The sequence below is a fragment of the Xenopus tropicalis genome, chromosome 8 (genome assembly GCF_000004195.4).
Source record: "Xenopus tropicalis strain Nigerian chromosome 8, UCB_Xtro_10.0, whole genome shotgun sequence".
NCBI lineage: Eukaryota > Metazoa > Chordata > Amphibia > Anura > Pipidae > Xenopus > Xenopus tropicalis.
This window is the reverse complement of record NC_030684.2, coordinates 119,191,832-119,208,047: the sequence shown is the minus strand read 5'-3', so window position 1 is coordinate 119,208,047 and position 16,216 is coordinate 119,191,832. Positions and strand designations below refer to the sequence as shown.

At 42.7% G+C, this 16,216-nt stretch overlaps 1 protein-coding gene across 1 annotated transcript in view; it reads left to right on the top strand.

Annotated features, from left to right (window-relative positions):
- Positions 1-292: 292 nt before the first annotated feature.
- The window catches only part of fsip1 (fibrous sheath interacting protein 1), a 50,696-nt gene continuing 34,772 nt past the window's right edge, over positions 293-16,216 (top strand). Inside the window, exons 1-5 of the mRNA XM_031891972.1 lie at positions 293-704; positions 2,153-2,332; positions 2,852-3,032; positions 5,410-5,511; positions 6,680-6,834. Coding sequence (XP_031747832.1) covers positions 2,168-2,332; positions 2,852-3,032; positions 5,410-5,511; positions 6,680-6,834 — 603 coding nt within the window. The 5' untranslated portion in view covers positions 293-704; positions 2,153-2,167. The remainder of the gene's footprint in view (positions 705-2,152; positions 2,333-2,851; positions 3,033-5,409; positions 5,512-6,679; positions 6,835-16,216) is intronic.

Here is a 16,216-nt window from a genome sequence, read left to right as displayed (position 1 = left end):
TTGGTGGACACCTTTGTGTGCGGATATAGTTCAGAAAACAAAATTGTGTTTTATCTGAGACACCTAGGCCAATAACAATAACAGCTTAAATGAACCAAATATGTATGAATATGTCACTGCCCGACACATCCATGTCATAGTGCCCCAGGCTTGATTAGAATGAATGACCCCAGGCAAAACTGTAAGTGGGAAAGGCCAGTAAATTAACCAACCCCCACTCCTTTGCACTGGGGCTGCACAGTGTACAAACCAGTTTGCACCCCAAAAGATCTGAGGTGATCCCTCCCCCTGAGACTGAGGGCTAGGGGTCTGTAGAAGGTAAAGAGTTGTTTTTATTAGTGACAGTATTCATCTTAATGTGGAACAAATCTTTTAGCACTCTTTCTTTACCCAGAGGTAACTATAATTTTTGTTGTCATCCCCACTGTAACATCTCAAAGGGTAATTGTCCAGCTGTTGTTAAAGCTGCAACTCCCACTGTCCCCTCCACAAGGAAGTAACGAGAGCCTGGGAGTTGTAGCCCAACAACAGAGTTGCTGTAACTGACTGCAGTACATGTTCCACTCTGTGAGCAGTAGGTGGCGCCCAAGCCCCGCGTACGTATTGGTCGCCTAGCAACGTGTGAAGCTAGGAAATACCTTCATCAAAACAACAGCAAGGCCTGGGAGAGAAGAGAGCGGAGGGAGCCTGAGAGAAGACCTGCTGTAAGTTACAATATGGAATCATGTAATAATTATTAAACGTCAGGGAGGTCGAACCTGTGGCCCTCCCGGTACTCTCAGATTTCATCTGCCAACCTGCAGGCTGATGGGATTTGTAGTTTTCCCATCAGAGTGGGGTCCCAGCCGTGGAGGATGATGCTCCAGCTCTGACATTTCTGAAAATATATTCCTTCCTTGGTACCAAGTGGTGTAAAGTGAAATAGGTTTTTAAATATGCCAGGACTGGCTCCTTGTCTCCCTGATGGCATCTCTGCCTTTCAGTTCTAGATTGTAAGCTCTTGGGAACCAGGCCTGAAGTTAGACAAGTGGATGCCCCTGGCAAAGCTAAGAGACTGGGATGGCATGTAAGGGAGGGGAGAATATATAAACCAGGAATCAGCCCTCAATCTATTAAACTGCAATTCCCAGCAAGCCCCTGCTAGCCCACAGGCATTCTAGCTGCCAGCATTTCACTGTCATTTCCATGGCCACTTATGCGCTGGGCCTTAGATTGTAAGCTCTATGGGCAGGACCTTCCTTCCTACTGTGTCTCTTACTATGTGGCACTTAACCTCTATGTATTTATACTTATTTATTATAATTTATGTCTGCCTTGTGTGTACATCTCTACGCTGTACAATTGTACAGTGCTGCGTATCCTAGCAGTGCTATATAAATGAAGATAGATATGAATGCACCCACTCTTTAAGAACTATAGGTTATAAAGTGAAAAGAGACACCTTAATCTGAAACTGAAAACTGAAAACCCCACTCATTTGGTGAGTTTGCAAAATGAACAGATCTTTGCCCAATTTGGCCACCCAGACGGGAGGCCAAAACAATCTGATCAGATTGCTTGGCTGCCGGGCCAGTGATTGGATGACAGCAGACCCATGCAGACACATGCAGAAAGCCTCAATGGCCTGATACAGTCAAACTAGCGGTAGACATACGTTCAATACCTGCTTGGGCTGCCTATTGCTTTGACTCTATACACTGGGCAATATGCTGCCAGTTCATTCTGGAGTGGCTGAGTTGGCAGCCAGTGCTGGCCCATGTATCAGTGATGTAACCCATGAGGGGGGTCTGGAGCAGAGAGGGGCCCAGCTAAGGGCAGTTGTGAGGTACTGTTTGATTTCACCCCCTGTCCCTTGTCAATAAAATTTAAAAATTCTTCTGTGCAATTTGTCAGTTTTAAATTCTAGGTACATTTCCAGAAGTTCTAAACCAGGCACATACCATGGAAATTAGGAATCAATGTTAATAATGGCAGTGGGCCGGTAGCTTGTGCTTACAAAATGACAGTGACAGCTGCCAACCTGCAAATTGGTCTGGGGAGCTGGCGTATTTGGGTCTCTTGCATGTTAGCATCCCCTTGCACTTATGCATCTATTGATCATTTGAGAATGTGCGATTAAAAGTACCCTGCTTGTATTATTTGTGTCTCACAGCTGCCATTTGAGGAGATGGACATTACAAAGGGGAGCCTGGATATGATAGCAAGACCTGCTTCTTCCTCCAGATCCCGTCCGGGTAGTCGGGTTTCCACTTCCTTGTCAACAGAGAGGCTAAAGCGGAGTTCAACTTCCCTGTCTTTGGAAGTATTGACCCCTGAACCTGGGTTTTCAGAGGTAAATTCTGATCAATCCATATCTATGGTTTTTCAGTGACATTTTGGTGAAGTGTTTGGTTATGGGAACCATAAGTTAAGAAACTCATTCCTGTCCATGGCTCATTATCTATGTACAGCTTTTTTTCTCTTTGTAATTTAGCCATGGCTTCAGCATCAGAAAACATATCTGCCCATGAGCATGGCCATTTTATGATTCAGATCCACCCTAATCCCCTCAGTATGTGTCAGATGGGTCGGATCAAGGGGATCACACTATAGAGGGGAGAGGTTGTTCTCCAGCAGGGTACCTGCTACCAGCCTGAACTTACCCCATTAATTTATGGGACATTATTATACTAATACAGCAGGGATGTATAACCTGCATCTCTCCAGCCTGCCTAAAACTCTCAGCATTCCACAACAGCTATGGGCCGAAAGTTGGACATCTCAAAGCTCCATTACTGTTTAAGTTATTTAATAGTTCCCAAACTAACACTTACATTATAGAAACAAGGTTGGATCATTACTATATTTCCAGATGCAATGTTTGGGACTTGATACCCATGAAACACAATTGGAAGCTAGAAGAAAAACTCCTATAAGACATCAGGAACGGCTCCCTGAACAGAAACATTTACCAAAAAACTCTACAGAAAGCTATGAAGAATGTATAAGAGACGAGATGGATTTTGAGCCACCATTCCCAACCAAGGAAACAGGTAGCAAACCATTTGATGAAAGGGATGTGTGAATTATGCCTAAATCTGCTTTAGCAAAACATTCATAAGGAAAACAGATTATTATATCTAATTGGGTCTGTTATCCAGAAGCCTTGGGACCTTGGGGTTTTATAGATGGGGCCCTTTCTGTAACTGGGATCAGTAGCAGCTAATATAGACCAATCTCTACACAATCAGCACATGGTTTTGAACTAGCCATATACATAAAGATTGATGAATTGGCCACCTACATCGGGCTGATTGAAAGGAAGCCTGTGCAGGCCTATCAGCATTAACGTGCTGCTGCAAGATTTTTAAACCTGCCCATTAGATATCACTTTCTACAGGCTATTAGTAAACTTAGGGGGTTGTTCCCTCTATTACAATGCCAGGAGCATGCCCAGACTGTAAATCTGGATATTCTGGCAAATGTCGGAAAAGCCATTGTAAGCATCCATAGACATTTTGTATTGGGCCTGTAGTTTGCTGTTTGAACCTTAATATACTGTATATGACAGCTACCAGGGCTTATTTTAAAATCACATTTCATAACTGTCCTCAGTGATAGCTTTTTTGACAGGATTTTGACAGTAGCTGTGCTGAGGTGAGACACTTGCAGGGATTTTAACAGGAAACCTGTTGTATGTAAGTTGAGGTCAGAGTGTCAGAGAGCAATGGTAGGTTAGGCAAGACACTATATTCATAGACACAATGGGTGGCCAAAGCAAGCAGGAAATAATTATACAGTCACCTCTTGATATTTCCATTAGGAAAGGGAAAATACAAAGGGAAAATAAAACTGAAGATATACTGCCCCTTTTAGCAGAGTTCCAATAAGGCCGAGTGGAATGAGGAAAGAGGATGATTCATTTGGTTTTGAACAGGCCGGATTTGAGAAAGTTGGAAGACATATAATCAAATGCTGATCTAACGATGAGCTCATTATTGATGTTAGAGGTACAAGAGTTAGAGAGGCACGGAAAGAAGATATAAATTTGGGTATCATCGGTGTGAAGGTGATTTTGTTGGCCAGCTTAGTGGAATTATCATGCTAGTGACTTTATGTTGCTGGAGCATAACAGCTAGCCAGAAGTCAACAGAGTGCAATTGAGGAGAACACATGGAATCAACATACTAGACCAGTGATCTGCCCTTCTGATCATTCCAGCTGCATTCTTAGCAAGGCTCCCAGTATCCCACCCCTGTAGTTCTGCTGCTCGAGTGCCAGACAAAGTATTAAAGGGGGAATGGAATGGAAGTGTTTTTGATATGCATAAAATGTACCCCATAATTTATGAATCTCTGATGTAGGCCCACCATCCAGTGAATGCTGTTGTTTATTTAGTGACCTCTAGGGGATCTTAAAATCTTTGTACTTTGGAACAGCCGTCAGTTATTTGTTACGGTACGTAAGAGATCTCATCAAGCAATTGCAGTCTGCAAAGTGTCATATTTACATGCAATCCACCATGTTTTTATCTCTCATAATGAAGCATTACTTCCTAGAAATCCAGCATAAATACAGTGGTGAGTTGCTTGCAAGTTTGTGTCGCAGTAAATGGCAGTTTTACAGCCGCAACTTTGCATCCATTTTTCACACTGGACCGTACAGTGCGATTGGAAACAAGGTTTATGTCTGTGCTTGGGATGGTTACAGAGGGCTAGGACTGACTGCATCTATGCACTGTGCTGCCAATAATTAGTACAGGTATGGAACCTGTTATCCAGAATGCTCGGGGGCCTGGGGGTTTCCGGTTAGGGGATCTTTCTGTAATTTGGATCTCCACACCTTAAGTCTAGAAAAAAAATAATTTAAACATTAAATAAACCCAATAGGATTGTTTTGCCTTTAATAAAGGTTTATTATATCTTAGCTGGTCTCAAGTACTGTTTTATTTTTACAGAGAAAAAGGAAATCATTTGAATTATTTGATTAGAACTGAGTCTATGAGAGTTGTCCTGCCCACAATTAGGAACTTGCCAGAGAACGGGTCCCATACCTCTACTACAGGTATGGGATCCCTATGTACTGTATAGAACTTTTGACAGTCTGCTGTTAGTTACATGCCCAACACTGGTTGCACAAATTTACAAATGTAAAACAAGGAGGATCACACAAAAATGGTGTCAGTGTCCCATTGTTATTGTAAACATCAAACTTTTGCTTTAATAAATTGCTGCTTCCATTTTTGTTAACCCAGGTTAATAATACATTGCTATTTTTTGTCTGATTCCCAAATAAGCTTTTACTTAAAAATAAACTTATGTCAATACTTGGCATTAATGTCAATAATTTTATATTGCTGAATAAATGGAACTTTTGCTCTCCTGCACACCTTTGCATAACTGGATCACATGAACTGTCTGTTGGTTTCAGATCACCTTTTTGATGAGGCTGAAGATGATTTCTTAGACTTCCCGTCTGCTGAGTTTGAAGACACTGGAGAAAATGATGACGAGGTTCCAAACGATGAACATGGTGATTAATCATAGTCTGTAACACCCTAATACCCTACTTTAAGCACTATAGTGCCCCCACAGCATATGGGGATGCCCCCAGTGAGATCTTATGTCCATACCTGACCTGCCTGTTCCATTTTTCTCACATCTAATTTATCTTGGTGCCGTGGAAAAATATTTCAAATCCTGCAAAAAAGGCAATTTACCCTCAGACAAGTATACACCAGAGCAAGGATGTATATGTGTCTAATACAGCATTTGGCTCATTGGGCCAATGAGTGTAATATATTTTCTATTATTTTATTACTAATAATAATTGTAGATCATAAATACAAAGCAATAGTAATAACTCTGGGACTTGCAGTGCCACTTATCACCATTGCTATTGCACATAGCTTACCTATAAGAGTAAGAGAAAATCATTATGTGTACAGACAACATAAGGGGATGTACAGTTATATGAAAGGGATCAATGTTGACCCATTTGCATGTGCGACGTTCTGTAAATGGAGATGCACAAAGCTTATGGGCAATATAGATCACAGATATCTGGACAATGTGACCTTAATAATCTTAGAGTTAAACCTATGGTATTTAATTGGGCCCATAGTCAGCAGTTAAAACTATAACTCCCAGCAGTAGCATAAACTATAGGGGCAGCAGACCTCACAGAAAATACTGCGATATCCCCTCTCTACATTTATTTTGGTACAGGGCTCACACGTGTGAATGGTGCATGTCTGCTGGAATCTCAGCTGCAAACTGTTATTTCCATAATGGTCATACATGTGGAGATACGATCATTTAAATGCTATTGTAGTCTTTCTTGGGAATAATACCCAGAGCTTATAGGGTCATTTCTGACCCATAAATGTGGCCTGTGCGTCACTGCTGCTGCCGATCCTGAGATGCTTTTCAGTATAGTCATGTTTCACTCAGTAACTTTCATACAACTAATGTTCCTGTTTTTAGTTTGGGAAATAAATAATTGAAGAGCTCATATATTCTGTTCCAGTCTCCTGCTGCGACTTTCCGCTTCTCACAAACAAGTCAAGCTCAGAACTGAATCAAGTCTATATTTCCATCCCAGTGATACACACCTAGGATGCTCCCTGTAGGCCACTGTAGTGCTTTCTCTCACATTCCTTCCCTCTGTGTTTACATTTCAAACCTCTTTATTTAAACAGATTTTGTTAATGATAAAGCCACTGACCCTAAGCTGGAAAGAGCCATAAAAAGGATGCAGGCTTTGGATAACATCTTACAGAGAAAGTTGGCCAAGGAGAAGGAGGTGAAAGCTCAAGGCCTCGAGATCCACATAAAGCTGTGGGAAGAACTCCAGGTTGGCTAATGCATTGTATACTTTCATAATTCAAGTCCTGCAGTCCTGTAGTCAGGGATCCCCAGCTTTTTTTACTTGTGAGCCACACTCAGATGTAAAAAGTGTTGGTGAGACACACAAGCATGAAAAAAGTTAATTGGGAATGCTAAATAAGGGCTGTGATTGGCTATTTGGTAGCCTTGTGTGTACTGCTGGTCTGTAGGGGGCTATGTTTGAAGTAAAACTGTGTCTCTGGGCTTTCAAAACTTGCCTGAAATTTAAAAATGGGCACCTACTTTGACGACATTGGGAGCAACATGTTGCCCCCGAGCCACTGGTTGTGGAACAAGCGACCTGGTGGAACTGTGATGCTCTATAAAGGAATGTTTAGACTAACAGGTAGGGTTTGTAAGTAAATGCAGCAGGGCCACTTGATTCAGCAATGCTATCCACTGCTGTGTGTCACTTGCTACCCCTTACAGCAATACATAATCCAAGATGTTATTGTGAGCCTGTTCTTGAGCAGCTACTCTCTGTAGCTGGTATCTGTGTGTATGAGAATCCTGCCAATAAATGCCTTCCCATTGGGGTAGCACGGCACCAGTCTCTGGCTTTCTGTTCAGTCTAGTCACTTGAGCTACAAGATAACCAGTCATAAGATTATAAGTAATTTTACTTTTCATGCTCACATTCAATTGGCTTACATAAAATAGGTCCCAAGATCATATGGGTCAAGTCTGCGCCAAGCCCACAGACTCCCCCCACTGTGCTGCTCCTGTTGCACCTTACTCCCCATACATTTTTAGGAACCATAGAGTCTAATAAAGCATTTCTCGTGCATATGGCATCCAGCACTGTACAGTAGGAAAAATAACAAACTTAGGATTTAGTCCTGATCATTCAGAATGTTTGCTGATCAAGTTAGTTCATTTCACTGAGCAAGGTTATGTGAGCCCACTTTCTCTCCTTTAAGGATAACTTTAACCGATTTCAGATGTTCAGTAAATTGCCAGACATTACTGACATGCAAAGCTTTTTATGTACTGCGGATCTCATGCACAATAAACAAATAGATCTGGAACACTGGAATTACTCACATTAAACCCATTACAATTGTATTTAGTACGCTGTTTTTCCTGTAAAGATGTTGCCCTCTATTTGGGATCTCTTCAGCTGTTATTGAAGTAGAACTTCCAGTGTCTAGGATTCTGGTAGTTATAGTTCAGGAACAGCTAGAGAGAATTCAGAGTTAGCAGAAATATACATTTTTGTATTGAAAGGGCTGAGTGTGCTGAAAGTTTTAGGGACTAGCAGCTTTGCATTCTGCAGAAAGTTTAGGGACTAGCAGCTTTGCATTCTGCAGAAAGTTTAGGGACTAGCAGCTTTGCATTCTGCAGAAAGTTTAGGGACTAGCAGCTTTGCATTGTGCAGATTAAAAAGTGCTAATGCCCATGGTAGATATAGGCTGGCGTTCATTCCCCAGTGTAGAAATGCCTGGCATCACTCATGCTGCCCACCTCTCACACACAAGTGTTTTTGGGGCAAACCCTGCCTGGTATCACTGATAACAGGAGGTATTATTAGTGGTGCTTGCGAAGCAAAGCATCACTACTGTTATCTCACAGGATTATTTTTCTTCTTCTTATTATTATTCTTCCGTACAAAAGTTCAGTACGTAACTAGTCCCGCATCGTTTGTCGTAGACCCATGAGTGAGGTGTCAAATCGTGCGGCCTATTCGGGAATGGGGTGCTATGACTTTTCTAAGGGGTTGGCGGATAATTGCCCCCGCAGACTTACCTCCCATAGACTTACCATTGAGGCCAACTTTGACGGATTGTAGCGCAGAGAGGGAATTTTTTAGAAACGTGAAATTTACCACATTTGAAGAGGTTTGCAGCCTGTGTCAGAAGATACCCCGCACAAGGGTATAAGTTTTACCCCCGGGGCAAGAGAGGTCCCCAAATTTGCCCCATTGACTTATAAGGGGATTTTGGGCAAATAACTAGTTTGTCGTAGACCCATGAATGAGGTGTCAAACTGTGCGGCTTACTCAGGAATGGGGTGCTATGACTTTTCTGAGGGGTGGGCGGTTAATTGCCCCAGCAGGGGGCAATTAACCACCGTTTGTCGTAGACCCATGAATGAGGTGTCAAACCGTGCGGCTTATTTAGGAATGGGGTGCTATGACTTTTCTGAGGGGTGGGCGGTTAATTGCCCCAGCAGGGGGCAATTAACCACCGTTTGTCGTAGACCCATGAATGAGGTGTCAAACTGTGTGGCTTATTCAGGAATGGGGTGCTATGACTTTTCTGAGGGGTGGGCGGTTAATTGCCCCAGCAGGGGGCAATTATTCACCCATAGACTTAACATTGAGGCCAACTTTGACTGAGTCCCACACCGTTTGTCGTAGACCCATGAATGAGGTGTGAAACCGTGCGGCTTATTCGGGAATGGGGTGCTATGACTTTTCTGAGGGGTGGGCGGTTAATTGCCCCAGCAGGGGCAATTGTCACAGAGAACTGAAGGAAACTTTGTAATATTGGGGCACGAGTTTTGCCACGGCAAGCACCACTCACATTTTCTTAAGGAAATGTACCTCAATAGTTATCACTCTAATTGTGTTGGGGTGAAAACCCAACAGACTGTTCTTCCACTTTGGCTTATTCTTCCACTTCTTCTTCTTCTTATTCTTAGCGCCCCTCATTTTCTAAACGCTACTCCTCCTACAGTTTTAGGGGTACAACACCCAAACTCCCCACACATCTTCACCCTATAGCGGAGCTGGTTGCTGTGCTTTTCTAAGCGATCCCGCCCCCCGTATTTTTGTGGCGCCGCTCTGAACACCACGATTTTCCCATTGACTTTGACAGGGAAGATTTTCAAACAGCTGCCACACTTACAGCTTTGAAGCTACAGCCCCCAAACTTGAATAACATAATAATGGGGTCACCCTGAATGAAACAGCGACATTTGTTGGATGACCCAAAGTGGGAGGGGCCAACAACAGCCAATCAAATTTCACCTGTTGACTTTAATGGGGAAATTGAAACTGCTGCCAATCTTACAGCTTTGAGGCTACACTCCCCAAACTTGAATCACACAGTTATGGGGTCAGCCTGAATGAAAATATGAAGATTGTTGGATGCCTAAAAGTGGGCGGAGCTGTGAACAGCCAATCAGATTTTACCTATTGATTTGGCAGAAATCCAACCTGCTGCCATTCTCACGGTAATAACACCGGGGTCCCCAAACTTTTTACACTTGGTCACCAGGGGAATGCAGTTATAGATTTGAAAAGTGGGTGGAGTCACCAACAGCCAATCAAATTTCACCTATTGATTTTTATTGGTTTGATGCCAGAGTTCCCAAACTTTGCACAGTCAGTCACTGGGTGACTACGCATTCAAGTTTTTGTTTTAAAAACCGCAAAGTGGGAGGGGCCAACAACAGCCAATCAAATTTTACCCATTGACTTTTATGGGAAAATTGAAACTGCTGCCAATCTAACAGCTTTGAGGCTGCACTCCCCAAACTTGAATCACATAGTCATGGGCTCAGCCTGAATGAAAATATGAAGATTGTTGGATGCCCAAAAGTGGGCGGAGCTGTGAACAGCCAATCAGATTTTACCTATTGACTTGGTGGAAATCCAACCTGCTGCCATTCTCACAGTAATAACGCCGGGGTCCCCAAACTTTGCATGGTTAGGCACCAGGTAACTGTGGTTCAAGGTAAGAAAAAGTGGGCGGAGCCACCAACAGCCAGTCAGAGTTTACCTATTGACTTTCAATGGGGAAATCCAACCTGCTGCCATTCTCACAGAATTAACACCAGGGTCCCCAAACTTTTCACAGTTGGTCACTAGGGGACTGCAGTTTTAGTTTTGAAAAGTGGGTGGAGCCACCAACAACCAATCAGATTTCACCTATTGATTTTTATTGGTTTGATGCCAGGGTTCACAAACTTTGCACAGTCAGTCACTGGGTGACTTTGTACCCAAGGTTAGAAAAAGTGGGGAAATTTTAACTGCTGCCATTCTCACAAGTTTAATGTCAGGGTCCCCAAACTTTGCACAGTTTGTCACTGGGTGACTATGTTCCAAGTTTAGAAAAGTAGGCGTGGCCAACAACAACCAATCAGATTTCACCTGTAGACTTCATATGTTTAAATTGAAACTGCTGCCATTCTTTAAATATTAATACTAAGGTCTCCAAACTTTGCAGAGCTAGTCACCTGGTAACTGCGGTTCAGAGTTAGAAAAAGTGGGTGGAGCCAACAACAGCCAATCAGATTTTAACTATTGATTTTCAATGGGGAAATTCAACCTGCTGCCATTCTCACAGTATTAACACCAGGGTCACTAGGGGACTGCATGTTTAGGTTTTAAAAAGTGGGTGGAGCCACCAACAGCCAATCAGACTTCACCTATTGAATTTTTTTTTGTTTAAATTTAAAATTCTGCTTTTCTCACACTATTTATGTCAGGGTTCCCAAACTTTGCACAGTCAGTGACTGGATGACTACATATTGATGGCTAGAACAAGTGGGAGGAGCCACCAACAGCAAATCCATTTCCACCCATTAGATTTCATTGGTTTATATTTAAACTGTTGCCATTATTTAAACATTAATTCCAGGGTTGTTAAAGTTTCCAGAGTTAGTCACTGGGTATTTGCTGTTTCAAGTTAGAAAAAAGTGGGTGGAGCCAATAAACAGCCAATAACATTTCACCTATTTACTATGGTAATGGTACAATGGGGAAGTGTAAAATGCTGTCAGTCTCACAATTTTTATGCCTGAGTCCCCAAAATTTGCAAAGTTGGTCACTCTGGGACTGCAGTTCAAAAATAGGAAAAGTGGGTTGTGCCACTAACAGCCAATCAGATTTCATCCATTGAATTTTATTGGTTTAAATTTAAAATGCTGTCATTCTCACACTATGCCAGGGTGCCCACTGTTTGTCACTGGGTGACTTTGACTCAAGGTTACAAAAAGTGGGCACACCCACCAACCACCAATCAGAAAAAGTGGGTGGAGCCACCAACTGCCAATCATATGTCAATTTTTGTCTTTCAGTGGGAAAATTTAAATTGCTGCCATTCAGACACTATTAAAACCAAGGTCCCCAAACCTGCACAGTGGTTTTTACTATATAACTGTGGTCCAAGGTTAGAAAAAGTGGGCGGAGTCAACAACAGATCAGATTTCATTCAGTGACTTCACGTTTTTCAACCCAACATGAAGTTTGAAGTTTGTTCCCTTTCTAGTTGTATTCTGTATTTATTTATTATTGTGACCCTGGTTTGTTTATTAATTTATTGTTCTGCTGTACAGCGCTGCGTACATAAGTAGCGCTATATAAATAAAATATACATACAATCTGGGGCCCACTGCACTGCCAAGAATAATTAAGTTATGAAGGCAATAATGTCTGAATAAATATCTATTCTGGAGCACAAGGACCTGTGCCCACAGACCTCGCAGCAGAGCAAAATACAAAAACATGGTACCTTGCACCTGTTTTTTCAACTTTGCACCCTGCACTTTAAATCAAATGGTCCCTTATATGTGGGGGCAATTCTGTGCCCCTTGTTTCTGCAGTTTTGCAAACTTTTGCAAAAAGAAGAACATCCTGAGTTCGCTCAACTGTAGGCAAAATCACAGCATAGCATCCAAATGAGACTTCTAACAAATTGTCCCCTAGATTTCTCTGGTATTTATCTAACTTGTTCATGTTTCACATCTTGTATCATTAAAGCCAGAGGAATACAGACAACTGTCACCTATGAGGTGACTATAAGAACACAAATTGTCATTTTGCAATGTAATGGTATTCATCAGGGTTATTACACAAATTTGTAAAACTGTAAATTTTAAATGCACTTAGCAGATTATTTAATACCTGCTTTTTTAGATGGTAAGCTCTTTTGGGCAGAACCCTCTTTACGTAATGTACCTAATGTGTAATCTGTAGGTTTAATGTATACACCCATTTATACAAAACTGTGGCATATGTTAGTGCTTTATAAATGCAATGATGTATGTGTGAGCAATATTAAAAATGAAGTAAAAACTAAAAACCATATTGCCATGTCCTCTTTCACAAGTCTTCATCTACTTAATCAGGTTAATCAGGAGGGTGTGATGGCAGTGAAACAAGCCCCCCTCAACTTTACTTCAGATGTCAGGGAAAGTGTCACCGCACTATGTTACAGTAACAGGTAGTTTGGCGCAACATTATACGTCTATTGTTACACTAAGCTGTCGCCACAGGACAGTAAAGGAAGCTAAAAAATCAGTGAACCCCTAATAGAAAGCAGCACAGCGGCGCATTGGGTAGACTTCTGCCTTGCAGCACTGGGGTCCTGAGTTTAATTTGTCCGGATACTAGTAGTAAGGGCAGCGCCGGATTACTTGTCCAACCGGCCATCCTGCAAAATTACCCATACATTTCTAAGTACCGTATACACTCGAGTAAGTAGTAAAGGCAGCACCGTATTACCTTTAATTTCCTGGATGTAAAAACCTCTGCACTTTTGTTGCTTTGTTGCCACAGCGTTTTGTAGCTTATTAGGTGGGGGCAGCTTTGTGTTTATAACTGGCACTGTCCTAGACACTGGCCCTCTGCCTGTCACTTCTCTCACCAATCACCCAGGGCACTCAGAATATGTGCCAGTCATCTTGCCCTTTAACTCTGCTGATTGATATAGTGCAATTGTGGGGCTATGGGCTGCTGGAGCACAAGGACCAAGTACACCCCTCAGTATAGAAATTCTTGAAATCACCCCTCCAATCACTTAAAAGCGTGCTGAACACTTTCATTACATGCAATTATCACTTAAAAACATGGCAGTGAGTGATAATTGCCTATCATTAAAGTTCACTGGAAAATGTCAGGTTAATCCCATTCAAATTAAGGGAGGGGTGATTTTGTGCATATGGGAAAAGGGTGGTGGGCAAATAATAAAGGATGGTGGCAAGGTAAGGCAGAAGTACAGTAGTAAGTAAAGTAAAGGCAGAGCCGTATTACCAATACAACCGGCCATCCGTCGCGAGCGCACACACGTCAGAATGATGGCTGGTTGGATTGGTAATACAGCTCTGCCTTTACTACGTTTGCCTTTACTACTTGCCTCGAGTATAAGCCGAGGGTTCCCTTTTTAGCACATTTTGAGTGCTGGAAAACTTGGCTTATACTCAAGTATATACGGTAATTAAAAAAGGAATTGTATATGCATGAATATATATATGCAGAAAATGTTTCAGTAAGTGTCCTATATCAACACAAGGAAAATAGGAAATGCTGCATTGTGTTTATCAGAAAGAAAATCCAACTCTATAAATAGTATCCTTATCCATGAGCAATTGTTGGGTCAATCATGTCATGAGGAAACTTTTCACAAATGTTTACTGAGCACCTTTCTCTCTTGCTGCTTCTTACCCAGAGCCAGGCCAAGTAGTATTGGGGCCAAGGTGATAATATTTGGCCTAGCACCCTGCCTCAGATCCCCCTCAGCAAACCCACTCACCATCTGACCCCTCAGCTGCTTTCCTGGCATGCCAGCTTTCTCCTCAGCTGCTCAGTCCTCAAGCCCCCAGGTTGCCCGCTCCTGCCTGTGCCACCCCCAACTCGCACCTGAGGTACATGCCTCTTCTGCCTACACTTAATCCTGGCACTGTACTTACCTGTGGAATTCTATCCCTGAATCCCTCCCTAAAAATCTTACTTTAGTTTTTTTATGAACTATGCTTCTGTTGACCACACACAAGCCAATTAAAGCTGCCACCTTGGTTCCTTCAGATTGATTTGGCAGCTAATTGTCCCAGGTTAAAAGCCACCAAAGTTCCTCTTGCACCGTAGCCCAGATCCAGTAAAGGGCTGCCAGTACAGTGATGTAAATGTAGGGACCCATAGGGTTACATAGTAACATAGTAACATAGTAAGTTGGGTTGAAAAAAGACATACGTCCATCAAGTTCAACCATAATGCCTATATATAACCTGCCTAACTACTAGTTGATCCAGAGGAAGGCAAAAACCCCCATCTGAAGCCTCTCTAATTTGCCGCAGAGGGGAAAAAATTCCTTCCTGACTCCAAGATGGCAATCGGACCAGTCCCTGGATCAACTAAGCTCCCTATGGCTTTTTACCCTACCTCTTCACATCTAAAATGTTAATGGGCAAAGCCCTTGTAGTCAGTACAAATCGCCGAAGTTGCCTCGCGAGGCTTAGTCGCCCGCGAACAGGGAGTTTTGTCGCGGGCGACTAATCTCCCTGTGTGCCAGAGCCCTTATGTACCATCTAAGCCTGCTTGAGTGTGAGTATATCAATACCATCTGTCTTGGACAATAAACGTGTATCATAGTTAACCAGCAAGAACCTTTCAAGAACCATTCTTACCAACTGCACTACACAGCTACAGTGCAGTGATTTGTACATCCTCAGGTCAGGTCTCTTCCACCTAAGCGAAGGCCCATCTTAAGAAAGGGAGTCGCATGTAACACATGCTCTCCATATAACTACTAGCCTGGGTTTAACCATATCCTAGCCAAACAAGTGTTACATTTGGCGCCCAACGTGTTTTAGGATTAAATTAAAGATTCCAGAGCCATTGCCTTGAGGGACTGAGCTGTTGTGCATATCTCTTTAAATTTTCCTGACTGGCTGCTGGACGCATTAGGAAAAAGGCACCAGCAGCACTGATCATAAATCCTAAGTACTAATTGGTTGTGGGATCGGGCTTGAAAGGTTCCCCCAGGTGCACCCATTGGTCGGCGCTACTGTCAATCACTCTTGGCGACTTTTCTGCAAAATCCCACGAGGCAGGTTGTTTGTGAGATCTCAACGGGCGTTGGCCGTAAGTAGTGATGAGCGAATCTGTTCCATTTTGATTCGCCGAAAAATTCACAAATCTTTCAAAAGAGCTGCGAAACGGCGAAAAATTCGCGAAACAGCGAAAATGTCGTGCGGCAAACAAAATTGTCGCCCGCAGCTATTTTTTTTGTCGCCCGTGGCTATTATTTTGTCGCACGGCTATTCTTTTGTCGCCCATGGCTATTATTTCAGCACCCGTGGCTATTATTTCGTTGCCCGCGGCTATTATTTTTTCGCCCGCGGCTATTATTTCGTAGCGCGCGCCTATTCTTTTTTGACGCTGGCGACAATTTTTGGACGTGCGGCAAATTTTTCCACAGCAAAGTTTTTCATCCGTTTCGTGAAACAATCCGCCAATGGCACAACCTGGAAATTCGCCACGAATCCATGCCTGGCCAAACATTTCGCCCATCACTAGCTGTGAGGTGACGTTATGGGGGCCATCTTGTGCCTTGCATTGGTACCTAGAGGGCGCGTGTTTGTGCGCTCCTACCGTACTGCTTGAGAACTATGCTATAGTGGTTAAG